This window comes from Triturus cristatus, chromosome 4_1 (genome assembly GCF_964204655.1).
Source record: "Triturus cristatus chromosome 4_1, aTriCri1.1, whole genome shotgun sequence".
Classification (NCBI taxonomy): Eukaryota; Metazoa; Chordata; class Amphibia; order Caudata; family Salamandridae; genus Triturus; species Triturus cristatus.
This window is the reverse complement of record NC_140585.1, coordinates 297,587,891-297,606,203: the sequence shown is the minus strand read 5'-3', so window position 1 is coordinate 297,606,203 and position 18,313 is coordinate 297,587,891. Positions and strand designations below refer to the sequence as shown.

At 53.1% G+C, this 18,313-nt stretch overlaps 1 protein-coding gene across 32 annotated transcripts in view; it reads right to left on the bottom strand.

Moving 5' to 3' along the window:
• MICAL3 (microtubule associated monooxygenase, calponin and LIM domain containing 3) overlaps positions 1-18,313 on the bottom strand; it is a 1,875,796-nt gene that overhangs the window by 359,125 nt on the left and 1,498,358 nt on the right. For all 32 annotated transcript variants that reach the window (XM_085652129.1, XM_085652139.1, XM_085652136.1 and 29 more), the window contains one exon: positions 739-833. In XM_085652129.1, the coding sequence (XP_085508255.1) occupies positions 739-833 (95 nt within the window). The remainder of the gene's footprint in view (positions 1-738; positions 834-18,313) is intronic.

The following is an 18,313-nucleotide window of genomic DNA, read 5'->3' as shown; positions in this document are numbered from 1 at the left end:
GGGTGTTGGGGGGAGTGCTATGATGTTGCACAGATCAAATGAACATTTCATGAACTGCCTTTTTCAAGTCCACTTGACAAACCATAAGTAACAAAAAAAAGTGCTATGACTGCCATGTCACAGTGCTTTTTACATTTTTTTATTGTGGGGGTGGGCAAAAATACGCAGGAACGGCGTATATGGGGGCAACAGGGACAGAGGGTGTTGGGGCCGTGTGTCATAGCAATTTGTTTTTATTGCAGGCTGGGAAGATTTGAGGGGGAGCATCAACGCAGACAACGGGGGGAGGGAACAGCAAAATATGGACAGTTGGTGGGGGAAATCAACAACACAGACGGTGTGAGCATGCAAGCTACAACACATACAGTGGGTGTGGGTGGCAACAAACACACAGTACTTAGCAACATGGAGGGCGGTGGATTGTGGGCCCGAAGCAATGTGGAGGGCGAGTACACAAGGGAGGCTGCTGGAAAAGACACTCTAATCAAGTGCTAGGATAAAAGAAAAAAGTAGTGCCTGATTAAGGGGGCAGTGGAACGACACATGTACTTGAGCCAAGTTCTAGGGGAGGGACAAACATAAGGAGCGGTAGTGAATGCTGCATGTACCAATTTATGAAAAGCAAGTAAATGAGAGTGGCAATGAAGCCAACCAATAGTAAGCAATGGGCGGCCTGTAAGTAAACAAAATGTCTTGCTAGAGACGCAACCCAAAAATGCATATTGCAGTAGCACTCACCTCTTTACTCTCAACACTGAAACTGGCAGCAGGAGGCACAAGAACATTAAATTCCAGATTCGGCAACAAGACTGAATCTGTAGGTGTAGATGGACCTAAGATAACCGAAAAACAATTAGTCATGGCTTATTTAATTTATAATAAATGTATTACATAGGTCAAAGTTTGGATGGATATTTACACCACAATTTATTCACTGAACCCAAGATATGGCCTCTCAAAATCAGCAAGAAAGTAATAATCTGAAGAACTGTCTCATTCAAAGTAGCAATTCCTAACTACTGAAATATGTACATGACGATTTATGCAAGAATGTACAATTTTAATCAGTACAGATAAGTACCAACCCACTCAAAAACATTCTACCATGCCAGTTGACCCACACTGAACTATCCAGAGACCAGTGTCAGGGAACAGAGCCGCAGAGACTGTGAACAATTAATTCTTAATTCCTATAATCGTTTGTCTCCTTGTGTGTCCCAGCCAAAAACAATTTAGGTTCCCACATCGTGATGGTCTTTGGGTACATTAAGGACACACATTTGCAGGCAGAGAGGTCGTGGTCAGATCCAATATGCTATGCACGAAACAGTGATTCATTTAGGGATATAATCACAATAGAGAAGGAAAAGTAGTCTTAACAATTTACAAGACCAGGAACTTATTGATCCACCAGGACAAGCAAAAACAGGCAGATAATGCTGTGTTGCAATCAATTTATTCATAGCATATTCTTAAAGAATCTCAAACTTTTCTTTTATCAAATCGACATAACTGTATGCGATGTCTTTTTATTTGACCATGTATATCTCAACAAGAGTAACTCCACAATTTTGAGAGAACTTGGGGTAATAATATGCTTAGAACGAAATAGTGGTACACTTAGGGAATTAATCAGCATAGAAAAGGAAAAGTAGTACGGATTAAGCCACATAGCGACAACCTGTACGTGACCCTGGATGGTCCTAGGGATAGATACAGCCTTAAAACATAGTAAAAAAGAGCTTGAAGAACATCTAGTACTTGAAGTAAACCTAGAATCTGACACACTGTATCTAGAAAATCTTGAAAAAACAATACTAGATTTCTATAAACTTGAACACCACACGAAAGCAGGAGGTTCCCGGTAGTCTGAAGGTGGAAGACGACTGCCTGGGGCGAAGATGCCTTCAACAGCCAGTATTCGAGGTAGGTGAAGACTGACACCCCTAACCCGTGCAGTTGAGCTGCAACCACCGCCATCACCTTGGTAAACACCCGAGGGGCACTGGTTAGACCGAAGGGGAGCACGGAAAACAAAGTGCTCGCGGCCTACCTTGAACCGTAGGTAACGCCTGTGGCCCGGCAGGATGGGAATGTGAAAAAACGCATCCTGCAGGTCCAACACCACCATCCAGCCTCCTTGGTCTAGGGCAGAGAAGACCTGAGCCAAAGTGAGCATTTTGAATTTCTCCTTTTTGAGGAAGAGATTGACGGTCCGAAGATCCAAAATGGGCTGAAGCCCCTGGTTCTTCTTCGGAATCAGAAAGTAGCGGGAATAACAGCAACTGCCTACTTGTGAAGCTGGGACCCTTTCTATAGCTCCTTTGGCCAAAAGAGCTGTAACTTCCTCTTGGAGCAACTTCAAATGATCCTCCACCAGCCGTTACTGACTTGGCGGAATAGAAGGTGAAAAAGAAAGGAAAGGAAGAGAATAGCCCTCCTGGACGATCTGCAAGGCCCACTTGTCTGTTGATACAGATCTCCAGCGGGGGAGATAATGACGAATTCTCCCACCCACTGGAGTAGTGTGGTCCTGCAGAATCAGCCTAGGAGTGCTTGGAGGCTGCCGGTGGCAGTGTGGTAGACGATGTCTGGCCTTCATTCAGAGGATGGAATGTACCGCGTCCACACACAGCTTGGGTAGTCTGAGCAGGACGGTGGCTGGGATAGGGCTGACGTGGCTGGAAACCCCTTCTGTTGCCACGAAAGTAGGATGACCAGGTATCCTGAATTTGCCTGGACAGTCCCAATAGATTTCAAGAAATTAGGCTCATGTCCCGGTTTTTAGAGAGGGGTGGCTGATAACGGTGGTAGGTATATTTTTATGTTTTGCAAAGCAGGGATAGTTAGCAGCTGTTATAAGAAAGCAATCTAATTAACATGCCTGCTACTGCCTTTAAAAATTGCATTTTATGCATGTTCTTACTGCCTCTTCTGTAATTTTATGCTAAGGAACACTGTCACTCTGTACGCTGGGTTGCAGTAAAATTGTAGTACTATTTTGGTTTTTGGCTTTGAAATTCTGGTCACCCTACACGAAATTAAGACTGGCATTGTAATAATACTGCATAATGATTATATTGTATTCTTTCCCTCCTGTTTTGTCTGATTGTGATGATTACGAAATCAGATGGGCTTATAGGTATTACGGAGTTTTTCCTTTCTATTGCAGGAATGGATAGCAAATAAAGCATGAGGAAATTCAACGCTGGAATATTTGGAGTGTCTATCCAGTTCGATCTTCGACATGGCTCTCCCTTGGTTGCTCGCATATGGTGGGTCGAATCCCCAGGTTCAGAAGTTAGCCCCATTGGGCTTCCGGACGCCTTGGTTTGTGAATGATTCCTTCATCACAAAGGATGGTTCTACCAGATTGAGTTCTTAATTTGCCGGACTTAACTGTTCTATGATCACCAAAGAAAGAGGACGGGATTGCCTCAGACATGACTGATATAGGGATACTCTCTATAGTTGTTATGGGACACTAAGTGCTCATGGGTACTGTAGTTTTTTGGATAAGTGTTATTTTATTGGCTGCTGTAAAAATAAAAGCAAAGAATGAGATGGAAGAAAGACTAGCCATGAGGAGTGACCCAAGGATCTGGCTGTAGCTCGAGAGCCCTTGAACCTGACCAGGGCCGAGTCTGCCTTTTTCCTAAAAAAGTGGTTTCCATCAAAGGGCATGTCTATCAAATTGGCTTGGACATCTCCTGAGAATCCAGTTATACGAAGCCAGGCGTGGCGTCTCAAGGCCAACATTGTTGAATTGACTTGCCTAGCAAATCGGTGGTATCTAATACACAACGTATGGCGAATTTTACTGCATCCCTCCCGTCCTTGACAGCTTGGGAGAGCACAGCCGGGGCCCCCCCCGAGACTTGTGGCAGCACCTGCACAACCGTCTCCCAAAGAGACTGGGAGAAATGGCCCAATAAGCATGCGGTATTCACCAACCGCAATGCCTGACTGGAGGAAGAAAACATCTTCTTTCCAAATGAGTCCAGTCTCCTGGATTCCCTATCCGGAAGGGTGGAATGGAATGCGCCTTGGGACGTAGAGGCCTGCCCCACCAAACTTTCTGGGGTGGGGTGATGGCTGAGGAACTTTGGGTCGCCCGGATCTGGGTGGAGTGCAATCGTCTTATTCACAGGAGCCCCTGTGCTAGGCTTGGACCATGTACCTAGAAGGACGTACGTTAGTGCCTTATTAAAGGGCAATAGGGGTTCAGGAGTGGAAGCCCCAGGCTGAAGCACTTCAGTCAGGAGATTAGTCCTGACCTGCACTGAGGGCAGCTCCAGTCCAAGTACCTCGGCTGCCCTGTTAACCACCATGGCATAGGAAAGCCACCTCCTCCGTAGCCACCGTAGGCGGAGAGAGCATGCCAGTGTCTGGGGAATTATCCAGACCACTGGCTTTCCCAAGTTCCCCATACCAGTCCATTTGTCTCCTCAGAGACATCCTGGCTCTCAAGAGGGTCTCCAGACTTCTCGCAATCCTCTCCTGAGCCCAGCACGTCCACAAAGTGCTCATGCAACAACATAGAACCCCTGTGTTCTATCGACATCAGAATCTGTGTCGCTTGACGCTGTTCCGGCTCCGTGTCGGGGATGAGGATCGGGCTTGCGCCACCGACGGACATCGGCAGTCTCGGAGACACCGACTTCAGATTCGACGCCGGGGAAGGTCGAGTTGGCACGACCGGCGTCGATCCGGATCCAGGATTGGATCCCTGAGGCCCCACCGGCACCGTGATCTGAGCAGATGGTGTTGATCCCGATGGGGCCCCATCCAACCCTGCGGGGCCCGAGGGCTCACCAACGGGGTCGTTACGCTCAAATACGCGGCGCATGGACGCGTAAAACTCTATGCCAATGTAGACATCGCAACATCATAACTGACACCGACGACATCATGCAGAGCAGAATGGACCCACCCGATGTCGCGTGCAAGGGGTATTACTCCGCAAAAGTTTCCGGATCCAGCCTGACGCCTAGGGAATTCAAAGGTAAGGAATCTGAAGCTAGAAGTCTCTATCAGATCAGAATGTTCAAAGCAGGTTCTCCTTCGGACAGCTCCAGATGACTAAGGTAATTATCTTGGTGGTAAGTTAGGCACCCATAGGTGCACTGGTAGTTTTGTCTGTGCCCCTTCAAAGTGGGCAGAGAGCACCTAAGAGAGCAGCAGCAAGAACAACACATAACACGTCTGCATATTATGGAATATTCTTGTTATTCATGGCACTAACGGATTAGAGAAGGAGTCATAGCAGGTAAAGAATCTACGGGAAGTTTAAGCATCCACCAGAAAGCCATCTAAGAATGCGAAGCTCTACACGTGAAACTCCATGCAGATCCGGCTCCAAGTCAAAATCGTTAGCGCTGCTAAACATCTTCGCGGTTCAAGTCTGTGGGTAAGTACAAGCAGTACCAAATTTGTGTGTGTAGATATATATAAAAAGTAAGTGTGTGTGTTTGATGATTTGTGTGTGTGTGTGTGTTTGATGGTTTGTGTGTGTGTTTGATGGTTTGTGTGATGGTGTGTTTGATGGTTTGTGTGATGGTTTGTGTGATGGTGTGTTTGATGGTTTGTGTGATGGTGTGTGTGATGGTGTGTGTGATGGTGTGTGATGGTGTGTGTGTGTGTGTGTGTGGGGGGTGTGTGTTGGTGTGTGTGTGATGGTGTGTGTGATGGTGTGTGTGTGATGGTGTGTGTGATGGTGTGTGTGATGGTGTGTGTGATGGTGTGTGTGATGGTGTGTGTGATGGTGTGTGTGTGATGGTGTGTGTGTTTGATGGTGTGTGTGGGTGTGTTGGTGTGTGTGTGTGATTGTGTGTGTGTGTGTCGGTCCGTCCATATGCCACTGCAGCTTGCACTACACTGCCCCTGCCAGCACTGTCAATTATAGTATCAGAACAACTAACCATCACACTCCTAAAGGGTAACAATCCAGACTATTCTAAGCCCCCAAAACTGTAATAGCTTGGGCAACAGATATTAAGTCATTTTTAAAGTATATTTAATTAATAAAGAACTGTTGTGCTCATCTCTAAATTAGATAAACAGTGCCACCACGTGGCAGACTGTCATAAGTGCAGTTGTTAACAATTAATTGCCGAAAACCACCGGCTCAAATTAAGCACTGAAAACAAGGAGCAACATAAGACCAAGTGCGACTTTGCCCATTCCCACCATTTTCATTCTCCACAGAAGGTGCTTCAAGGTCTCCGTGCCTCCACTCTTGCTTCTGTTCCAACAGGAGCCAGTTCTAACTTTAGTCTTGATGCCCCCATGAGCTTGGTTCATCAGCAACACCGCAGCAGGTCAGAGCCTTTCAAGAGCCCATGCTCGGCATCATCTTGATCACACTTTTGGCTCCCTCTGGTGCAACTTTGAGCCTCAACAAACCGCAGGGGCTTCCAGTCAGGTTACAGCCAGCAGATCCATCCATGTTGTAGTCTATGCCGCTTGAACACACTCATAGCTCTGCAATGGTGTTGGGCCAGAATTTGGGTCCGGTGCTGAAGAACAAGTTACTTACCTTTGGTAACGATATATCTGTATGAAACATTAGTAGTGATCGATTCCTTACCTTAGAATTACCCCCAGGCGTCAGACTGGATCCGGCAAGTTTTGGTCAGCAGTACTCCTGCGCGTCGGTAGGTGGCATTGGGCGGCTCCGGGTCTGTCGGCGTCATGGTCGCCGAGATGAAGTCGCGGGCGCTACATAGACGCCGCCCACGCGCGCCGTCAGTTCTGTACACGACTACGCGCCAGGATCGCAGAGCCATGCAAGATACTGACCACTGGTGCATTGAAACTAGGGCCCTGAAAGGGATGACCTTAACCCTAGAAATCAGTTCACAAAACGGGGAGGATGGTTGGGGCGGTAAGGAATCTATCACTACTGTTTCTTACAGATATATCGTTACCGAAGGTAAGTAACTTGTTCATCTGAAAGAAACACAGTGATAGATTCCTTACCTTAGAATAGATCCCCCAGAAATACCAATCCGGTGGTGGGTCTGCGAACCAAGATCACACCAGGAAGTCCCGGAGATCAGAACGGCCAAAGAAGCAGTCTTGGATGTCCAGGCAGTAATGCTTAGTAAACGTGTGCAGCGAGGCCCACGTGGCTGCCTGACAAATGTCTTGCAGGGGGACACCACGTCCCAATGCAGTAGTGGCTGCATTTGCTCTAGTAGTATGGCACGCAGCCCCACCGGAGGCTCTTTTTTAGCCAAAGAGTAACAGGCTTTGATACACAAGACGACCCAGAGGGAGATAGTCCTCGTGTACTGCCCGACCTTTCTTGGTGCCAACGTAGCCAAAAAAGAGTTGGTCATCCACCCGGAACTGCTGTGTGCGGTTGAGATAAAATGAGCGCACATGGTTTGGGTCCAGACGGTGGAGCCTCTCTCCCTCTCTGGAAGGATGCTGAGGCGGAAAGAAGGTGGGCAAGGTAATGGTCTGCCCTATGTGAAAGGCCGTAACAACCTTTGGCAAAAAGGAAGGACGGGGCCTGAGCAAAACCTTGTCCGTATGGACCGACAGAAAAGGAGGTTTACAAGAAAGAGCCTGGAGGTCACTCAGTCGCCTAGCGGAGGTGATGGCAACCAGGAAGGCAGTCTTCAAGGTCAAGAGACGAAGAGGACAGTTGTGAAGGGGCTCGAAAGGAGCACACATGAGAAGTAAGAACCAGATTCAAGTCCCACTGTGGCATCACAAACGTAGGGAAAAGGTGTGTAATGCCTTTGAGAAATCTATTTACAACCGGGGACTCGAAAAGAGAGAGCTGATCAGGGAGCCTGAGAAAGGCCGAAATGGCAGAAAGATAACCTTTGATAGTGCCCACAGTTGCCCACAGCAGAGCCCTGCCGGGCAAAGAAAGAAGGAACAAAAGGACCTCAGAAAAAGGGGCAGAAAGGGGATCCACAGCCTTTGATGTGCACCATTCCACAAATTTGTTCCACCTGCAGGCGTATACCACCTTAGTGGAGGGACGCCTGGCTGCCAGAATGACATCGCAAACTTCAGAAGGCAAGTCGAAAGGAATCAACTGCCGCTGCTCAATCTCCACGCAAAGAGGTGGAGGCTGGACAGGTTCGGGTGGAGGACCCTCCCCTGCTGCTGCGACAGAAGATCCTCCAGAAGAGGCAGTCAGATCGGGGGATCGATGCTCATACTGAGTAGCTTGGGATACCATACTCTTCGAGCCCAGTCCGGGGCCACAAGGATGACTTGGGCCCGGTCGCGCCTGATCTTCAGCACTCTGGGCAGAAGTGGTATAGGCGGAAAGGCGTACAACAGACCACAACTCCACTTGTGCCGAAAAGCGTCGCCGAGCGATTGCTGCCTTGGAAACTCCAACGCGCAGAACTGCGGACATTGCGCGGTCTCTTTGGCGGCGAATAGATCTAACCAAGGTCCTCCCCACTGTTGAAAGAGACCTTGCACCACCTCCGAGTGAAGACACCATTCGTGATCCATCATGCACAGACATCTGAGTTCGTCCGCCCTGGCGTTCAGAGAACCTGCCAGGTGTGGAACCAGCAGGAAAATGCCCTGATGTTCCAGCAATGTCCAGAGGCGCAGAGCCTCCTGACAGAGGGTCCATGACCCCACCCTGCTTGTTGCAGTACCACATGGCGATGGTGTTGTCTGTGTACACCTGCACTACTCTCCCCTTGATAGAGGGAAGGAATGCCTTCAGTGCAAGACGGATCGCCCGAGCCTCCAGAAGGTTGATATGGAGCTTGGATTCCGCCGGAGGTGGGAGACGACTGTCTGGGGCAAGCCCGCCTTAAACAACCAGTCGTCAAGATAGGGCAAGGCTGAAACCACTGATCTGCGCAGATGAGCTGCGACCACCGCCATCACTTTCGTGAACACCCAAGGGGCGCTGGTAAGGCCAAAAGGAATCACAGTGAACTGAAAGTGCTTGTGGCCTACCGTGAACCGCCGGGTAACGCCGGTGGGCCTGCAGGATTGGGATGTGGAAGTAAGCATCCTGCAAGTCCAGCGCTACCATCCAGTCTTGTGGATCGAGAGCAGACAAGACCTGAGCTAAAGTGAGCATCTTGACTTCTCTTTGCGGAGGAAGCGATTGACGTTCTGGAGGTTCGAAGATAGGACGCAGGCCCTTGTCCTTAGTAGTGGGAATAGCAACCTTGACCTATTTCTGGCATCAGAACGCGCTCGATGGTCCCCTTAGCCAAGAGGGCCGCAACTTCCTGCTGAAGAAGCACCAAGTGATCCCCCAACATGCGGTGGTACTGAGGTGGCATGGCTGGAGGGGTAGTCTCGAAGGGGACATCTCTAAAACCCACCTGTCCGATGTGGGGGAGGTGATGGCGAAGCCTGCTGCCCACTGGCGTTTGGTGGGCCTGAAAGTTCAGACTGGCCCCTTGGTCTGCCACGGCGGAACCCGCATCCGAGCTGGGATGGTTGCTGCAAAGGCTTGTGGCTCTGTTGTGAATGCTGTGGGGCGCCCCTTCCGGTGCCACGAAAGGAGCGAAAAGCAGAAGGAGGAAGGTAGACTGCAGAGAGTCCCAAGGACTTGGCTGTAAGCGGTGAGTCCTTGAACCGCTTCAACGCGATGTCTGCTTTGTCGCCGAAGAGGCGACGGCCATCAAAGGGCATGTCCATGAGCGTGCTTTGGACATCACCCGAAAATCTAGTTGCCCTCAACCAGGCGTGGCGTCGGATCGCCACCGTCGTTGCAATCGATCTGCCCAGTGAGTCGGCGGTGTCTAAGCCACAACAAATCATGAACTTAGCTGCGTCTCTCCCCTCTGCAACAGCCTGGGAGAGAGCTGTCCGAGCCTCCTCCGGACACTGAGGCAGCACTTGCGCCACCGTATCCCACAGAGTGGGAATAACGGCCCAAGAGGCATGCGGTGTTCACAGATTGCAGCGCAGAACTGGCGGAAGAAAAAAATCTTCTTCCCGAACTGATCCTGTTTCTTGGATTCTCTATCCGATGGTGCGAAAGGGAAGGCGGTCAGGGAAGCAGAGGCTTGGACAACCAAGCTCTCAGGGGTGGGGTGTTGAGTGAGAAAAATGGGGTCACCCGGAGCTGGGCAATGGCGTCGGGCCACGTTCCGATCAACAGGGGCCCCTGTGGTAGGCCAGGACCAGGTGCCAAAAAGAACGTCAGGAAGTGCTTCATTGAAGGGACGACCACAGTAGGGAGCACGAGGTGTAGGGCCTCGGCCGCCCTACGCAACACCACAGCCTAACTAGTACCCTCCTCCGTAGCCACGGTAGGAGGAGACAGCATGCCAAGGTCTGGTGAGGTATCCCCCAACTCCTCTGCCCAGTCCTGTTAATACTTGCAATCAGCTGCGAGAGGGTCGTCAGACCCCTCCTAGTCCTCCCCTTCCTCCTCAGGCTGCCCTACAGGCCTAAAATAAGGAGCAGGGACATGGGGATAGAAATCCCCCTGCAGCGTCAGGGCTGAAACCGGGGTCGACACTCGTACCGAGGAGCGGGCGACGTCAGAAGTGGTGCCGGTGGGGTCGACGTCGGTGGAGTTGTTATAAGGTCAACAGTGTCGACTGGGATCCAGGCCTGGATCCAGGGGGGTCCTGCGGCACTTAGGCCGGAGCCGACAGCGACGTCAGGGCCAGAGCCACTGGCGATGTAAGGCGAGGACCCCCAGTCGGGACCCAAAGGCGCACCAGCGGGACACGATGGCCCAAAAAGGCGAGCCATGGCCAACAGGAAGTCCTGTATTTGGGCCGGAGTCGCCGACAGACCTGGGAAGCGCCGGAGCCGCGGAGGAGGCACCACCCGCACCCTCAGCCACCTCACGCAACCGGTGAGGGGAAGTCAGAGAACGATGATGTTTCTTCAACTTCTTGTGCTTCGCCTTACCTGACCCGAGTGCAAAGTCTTGGATACCGAAGATCGAGGGTGATGACTCCACGCACGGTCCCTCGACCTCCCACGGGATCCGGACCTCGAACGGCGCGGAGCCGACTGCGGGGTCTCCTGCAGCTTTCGGGACCGCTCCTGCAAAGACTTCAGCGCCATGGCCCGGCAGTCAGAGCACGACTTGGGGTCGTGGTCGCGCCCCAGGCAGAAAAGACACACTCAGTGCAGGTCTGTCACTGACATCATACGGTGACAGTCCTCGCAGGACTTAAAGAACAAGTTACTAACCTTCGGTAACGATGTATCTGTAAGAAACATTAGTTAGTTAGATTCCTCACCTTAGAATATCCCCAGGCGTCAGACTGGATCCGGAAGATTTTTCGTCAGCAATACCCCTTGCGCGTCGCTAGGCGTCGTCTGCGGCTCCGCGTCCGTCGTCGGCGTCGTGCGCCGGGATGACGTCGTCGGAGTACTTAGACGCCGCCCTCGCGCGCTGACGTCAGTTCTTGTACATAGCCTTCCGCGCCAGGAACGCAGAGCCATGCAAAGACCGACACTGGTGCCAAAAATAAAATCTAGGGGCCTGAAAGGACAACCTTAACCCTAGATGTCAGTTCGCAGAACGGGGAGGATGGGTGGGTCGGTGAGGAATCTAACTAACTAATGTTTCTTACAGATACATCGTTACCGAAGGTTAGTAACTTGTTCATCTGAAAGAAACACGTTAGTTAGATTCCTCACCTTAGAATAGATACCCAAGCAATACCATCCCCGGTGGTGGGTCTGCGAACCAAGATCACACCAGAAAGTCCTGGAGGACAGAACGGCCAAAGAAGCCATCCCTCCGGACTTGGCTGTCAAGGCAATAATGCCTGGCAAACGTGTGTAGTGAAGCCCACGTCGCCGCCTGACAGATGTCCTGCAAAGGGACTCCCCGTCCCAAGGCAGTAGTAGCCGCCGTGGCCCGAGTAGAATGGGCGCGCAGCCCAACAGGAGGGTCCTTTTTAGCCAAGGAATAGCAGATTTTTATACACAAAACGACCCACCGAGAGATGGTTCGTTTGTGCACAGCTTTCCCCTTCTTAGCGCCCACGTACCCAACAAAAAGCTGGTCGTCCACCCGGAACTGTTTTGTGCGGTCCAGATAAAAGGAGAGCGCACGTTTTGGGTCCAGACGGTGGAGCCTCTCTTCCTCTTTGGAAGGATGCGGAGGCGGAAAGAAGGTGGGCAAGGTGACAGACTGCCCAAGGTGAAATGGAGTCACCACTTTAGGAAGAAAGGAGGGACGAGGCCGAAGGACAACCTTGTCCGGATGAACAGATAGAAAAGGAGGCTTTGAAGATAAAGCCTGGAGCTCACTCACCCGTCTAGCCGAGGTGATGGCTACCAGAAAAGCAGTCTTTAGAGTTAGAAGACGAAGAGGGCAATTGTGAAGAGGCTCGAAGGGAGCGCACATCAGGAATGTCAATACCAGGTTCAAGTCCCACTGAGGCATTACAAAAGGGACAGGAGGGAACGTGTGTGTAATGCCTTTGAGAAAGCGTGACACTACAGGGGACTTGAAAAGAGAAGGCTGATCAGGAAGCCGCAAGAAGGCGGAGAGGGCAGCAAGATAACCTTTCAGGGTGCCCAGGGCAGAGCCCTGCCGGGCCAGAGAAAGAAGGAAGAGGAGAACCTCAGAAAGAGGGGCGGAAAGGGGATCCACAGCCTTTGCTGTGCACCATGCCACAAATTTGTTCCACCGGCAGGCGTATACCGACTTTGTGGAGGGACGCCTGGCTGCCAGAATGATATCACAGACTTCAGGAGGCAAGTCAAATGGCATCAACTGCCGCCGCTCAATCTCCACGCATGGAGGTGGAGACTGGACAGGTTCGGGTGGAGGACCGTCCCCTGCTGCTGCGACAGAAGATCCTCCCGAAGGGGCAGACGTATCGGGGGATCGGTCAACAGACTGAGTAGCTCGGGATACCAGTATCTTCGTGCCCAATCCGGAGCCACCAAGATGACTTGGGCCCGGTCGCGCCTGATCTTCTTCAGCACTCTGGGCAGAAGTGGTATAGGCGGAAAGGCGTACAACAGACCGCAACTCCACTCGTGACGAAAAGCGTCGCCGAGCGAGTGCCGCCTTGGAAATTCCAACGCGCAGAACTGCTGACATTGCGCGTTCTCTTCGGTGGCGAATAGATCTAACCAAGGCTCTCCCCACTGCTGAAAGAGGCCTTGCACCACTTCGGAGTTCAGACGCCATTCGTGATCCATCATGCACCGGCGGCTGAGTTCGTCTGCTCTGGCGTTCAGAGAGCCCGCCAGATGTTGAACCACCAGGGTGACGCCCTGGTGTTCCAGCCATGTCCAGAGGCGCAGAGCCTCCTGACAAAGGGTCCACGACCCCACCCCGCCCTGTTTGTTGCAGTACCACATGGCGGTGGTGTTGTCCGTGAACACCTGCACGACACTTCCCCTGACAGAGGGAAGGAAGGCTTTCAGTGCAAGCCGGATCGCTCTCAACTCCAACAGGTTGATGTGGAGACGAGACTCCGCCGGAGACCAGAGGCCTCTGATCTCCGCCTCTCCCATATGGCCACCCCATCCCAGGAGGGACGCATCCGTCACTACGACATGCTCCGGTTGGGGAAGGGAGAGGCTCTTGCCCTTGACCCACTCGCGGTCCGTGAGCCACCACTGCAACTGCTGTGCAGTACCCTCCGAGATCAAGACATGGTCGGACAGGTTGCCGTGATGCTGGGCCCACTGAAACTTCAGGTCCCACTGCAGAGCCCGCATGCGCCGCCTGGCGTGATGCACTAGTAGGATGCAGGAGGCCATCAGCCCCAGAAGCCGCAACACTAGCCTGACCGAAACCCGGGATAGAGGCCGAAAGATGGGAATCAGGGCCTGTATATCCCGGACCCGCTGTTCCGGAGGATGGACCCGGAACTGCGCCGAATCGAGAACCGCTCCGATGAAGAGGAGCTTCTGAGAGGGACTCAAGTGTGACTTCGGCACGTTGATGGAAAACCCCAGCAAATGCAGGAGATCCGCCGTAGTCTGGAGGTGGGAGACGACTGCCTGGGGCCCGCCTTCAACAACCAGTCGTCGAGATAGGGGAAGACTGGGACCCCTGATCTGCGCAGATGAGCTGCGACCACCGCCATCACTTTCGTGAACACCCGAGGGGCACTGGTGAGGCCGAAGGGGAGCACGGTAAACTGAAAGTGCTCTTGGCCCACCGTGAACCGCAGGTAACGCCGGTGGGCCGGCAGGACGGGGATATGGAAATACGCGTCCTGCAAGTCCAACGCTACCATCCAGTCTCCAGGGTCTAGGGCAGCTAAGACCTGAGCCAACGTTAGCATCTTGAACCTTTCCTTTCGGAGGAAGGCATTGACGTTCCGGAGGTCCAAGATAGGGCGCAGGCCCCCCTTGCCCTTCTTGGGAACCAGAAAGTAGTGGGAATAACAACCACGACCTACTTCTGGACTCGGAACGCGCTCGACGGCCCTCTTGGCCAAGAGAGCCGAAACTTCCTCGCGGAGAAGATCCAAATGATCCCCCGAGATACGGTGGTGCTGTGGTGGCATGGCTGGAGGGGTCGTCTCGAAGGGGAGGGAGTAGCCCCTTCGGACGATTTGCAGCACCCACCTGTCCGATGTTATGGACCGCCAGTGGAGCAGGTGATGGCGAACTCTGCCGCCCACTGGCGTGGTATGGGCCTGAAAGCTCGGACTAGGAAGGCTTTGAGGCGGATGCTGCCGGGGTGGATGTGGGCTGACCACGTCGTCCTCCATTTCCGCCACGGCGGAAGCCACGTCCGCGACCGCGCGCAGGTTGGTTCTGCGGCTGGTGGCTTTGCGGACGTGAGGAGGCGCCCCTTCCTTGGCCACGAAAGGGGCGAAAAGCGGAGGTGTGCGCCCGCGGAGCCGAGAGGCCCAAGGACTTGGCCGTAGCCCGGGAGTCCTTAAAACGGTTCAGCGCACTGTCCGCCTTCTCACCAAACAGGCGAGTGCCATCAAAGGGCATGTCCATGAGGGTGTTCTGGACATCCCCGGAAAATGACGTGGACCGCATCCAGGCGTGGCGGCGGAGCGCCACCGTGGTGGAAATCGCCCGACCTAGCGAGTCCGTGGTGTCAAGCCCACATCTTATGGCGTGCCGTGCTGCATCCCTCCCATCGGCCAAAGCCTGGGTAAGACGCGTCCGGGCCTCCTCCGGACACAGGGGCAGCACGTCCTCCACCGTATCCCACAGGGAATGGGAATAACGGTCCAAGAGACAGGCGGTATTTAAGGACCGCAGGCCCAAACTAAGGGACGAGAACAGTTTCTTGCCAAACTGCTCGAGTCTCTTGGAATCCCGGTCCGGCGGAGCGGTCGGGAAGGAGGACTGGGAAGTAGAGGCCTGGATAACCAGACTCTCGGGGGTGGGGTGTTGGGACAGGAAACTGGGGTCGCCCGGAGCAGGGCGGTGGCGCCTGGCAACGTTCCTATCCACAGGAGGAACTGTGGAGGGCTTGGACCAGGTGCCCTGCAGAACGTCAGTGAGGGCCTCGTTAAACGGCAGCAGAGGCTCAGTGGAGCTTGCTGAGGTTTGAAGCACCTCAGTGAGGATGTTGGTCCTCACAGCCACGGCAGGCAACTCGAGCCCAAGGGCCTCAGCCGCCTTGCGCAGCACCACAGAAAATGCTGCACCCTCCTCCGAAGCCACGGTCGGAGGAGAAGTGAATCCAGCGTCTGGCGAGGTGTCCAGGCCGCTGGCCTCCCCCAGTTCATCTGCCCAGTCCTGAGAAAGCTGTGACTGAACAGCCAGAGGGTCCTCGAACCCCTCCCAGTCGCCCCCTTCTTCCGATTCCTGATAAACAGGAGGAATGATCGGAACCGGACTGTAGAGATGGTAGGTCTCTAGCGGCGTCGGATGCGGCGTCGGCGGACGCCGTGCCGGCGTCGGGTCCGGATGAGGGCTAAACCGGGGCGTCGGCGTCACAGGCGTCGGCGTCGGTGGCGCCGGTGACGGCGTCGGTGGTTCAGGCGTCGGCGCCGGTAGAGGAGTGACAAGGTCAACCGCCGTCGACTGGGGCCCAGGCAAGGGCCCCGCGGGGACCTGCGGCGTCGAGACCGGAGTCGTCGACGGCGCCGGGGCCGGAGCCGCCGGCACGCGAGGTCGCCCAGTCGAGTCCGCGGGGCCCGAAGGCGCGCCAGCGGGCGTCGACGGCGGGGCCAGGCTCCTCATGGCCGAGAGGAAGGCACTGATCTCCGCCGGCGCCGCGTCAGCCCCAGGGACCGGAAGGTATGGGGGCGGACGCGGCACCTGCGGCTCCGCCGGAGCCGCGGGGGTGGAACCACTTGGACCCTCGGCCGAGTCGCGCGACCGGCGAGGGGAGTCCGAAGAGCGATGGTGGCGTCGGCTAGGGCTCCGCGAGCGATCCTTGGACCTCCTCCTGGACCTGGATCGCGCACGACGCGGAGCCGAGTGGCGAAGCTCCAGAAGCTTGCGGGACCGCTCCCGCCTAGCCTTCGAAGTCAGGGCCTGACAGTCGTTGCACGACTCCGCGTCGTGGTCGAGGCCTAAGCAGTAGAGGCACCGGCGGTGGTGATCGGTCACCGACATCAGTCGATGACAATCTTCACAAGCCTTGAACCCAGGCATCCTACCGGCACCAGATGTCGACAGACAAGGATCAAAAATGATCAAAAAGATTTAGTCAAAAAAGACTAAAAGGGGTAGCTCTCCCGGATCTGCGCTTACTGGCGCGGAAAAAAGAAGAACTGACGTCAGCGCGCGAGGGCGGCGTCTAAGTACTCCGACGACGTCATCCCGGCGCACGACGCCGACGACGGACGCGGAGCCGCAGACGACGCCTAGCGACGCGCAAGGGGTATTGCTGACGAAAAATCTTCCGGATCCAGTCTGACGCCTGGGGATATTCTAAGGTGAGGAATCTAACTAACGTGTTTCTTTCAGATACCGGGCATCCTAACTGCACCAGGAGTCGAAGACTCGAAGAAAAATAGAGACAAGAAGGAATCAAAAAGTCAGTTAAAAATTGACTGGAGGTTCCTGCTCTTCCCGAATCTGCGCTTGCTGGCGTGCAAAAATAAAGAACTGACGTCAGCGCGCGTGGGCGGCGTCTAAGTAGCGCCCGCGATGTCATCTCGGCGACCACGACATCAACGATGGACGTGGAGCCGCACGATGCCTTCTACCGACGCTCAGGGGTACTGCTGACGAAAACTACCCGGATCCAGTCTGATGCCTGGGGGTAATTCTAAGGTAAGGAATCTATCACTATGTGTTTCTTTCAGATATCTGTGCCACTCCTTTCGATATCAACACCGACTGGAGTGTAGGGGGCATCCTTAACTTACGGCTTACCTTGATCATAACAGGGAAAAACTCAGCAAGGACCTTACAGATCAAGTTTTTGCATATTGAAATTTAAAGAGCGTTAGGGGCATGGAAGACGCAAGACAGGGAGAGAAAGCACAACCTGGCTGTTGCCCTAGATTAAGGTGCTGCCATCGCAAACGCGATGTGCACGCCACCTCTCTTACCTCTCCTATGCTCTACCATGACATTCAGCACATGCAGCTAATTTCACCCGGTAGCACAAACCACAGACGGCTAATGGACACTGAACTTAGCATCAAGAAATGACAATAACGACAAGACCATGCACCCACCATTTAGAATTAGACTGGAGTCCATATTACAGTAGCCTGCTCATTAGCACCAGGGGATGTCATTCCTCGTGCCTTGGAGAAACACTTGCATCATTCTACTGCCTCCCAAAGAGGGCCTTTGGATATTACACCCTGACAAGTCAACAAACGATAAAAATAATCCCCAAGAACATATTATGCTGCAGTACACCAGACTGGACCTCACCTTATTTTATCTTCATTTCCAGGAGGATTTCTGAAAGACCACTTAATAAGGCTTCTAGACAGCTGTTACTTCCAGAAGCACTAACAGGAGGCATAAAAGGACATTATCCTATGTCCTCTGATTCAAATATAGCAACAATAACACTCAACACATTAATACATGAGCTTCAAGTCATTAAGACTCCTGTTACTACTGTGGAATTGTCTTTGGCAGAGGCTATCAGGGAACGGAAATCAGTGCATACTGAACTGTCACTCTTCAAAACCCAACTTGTCACCTTGGAATAGCGCCTTACTGACATAGAAAAAAAGGTTGCAGAAATAGAGCGGCATACCGATGCTTATCAACTACCAAGAAAACTGACAGACTTAGGGTATTACAGTAGAAGGGACAGCATGCGTTTATACAGCCTACCTGAAATGGAAGGAGATGTGTTGGGCTTTTTGGTGACCCTCCCTGACTGACAGCTCGAGGCTGATGTCCACCACCCCTTCGGATTCCAACAGAGACACAATTGAGGAAAGCTCGACCAGTTTTAGGTCTCCAAAACCCT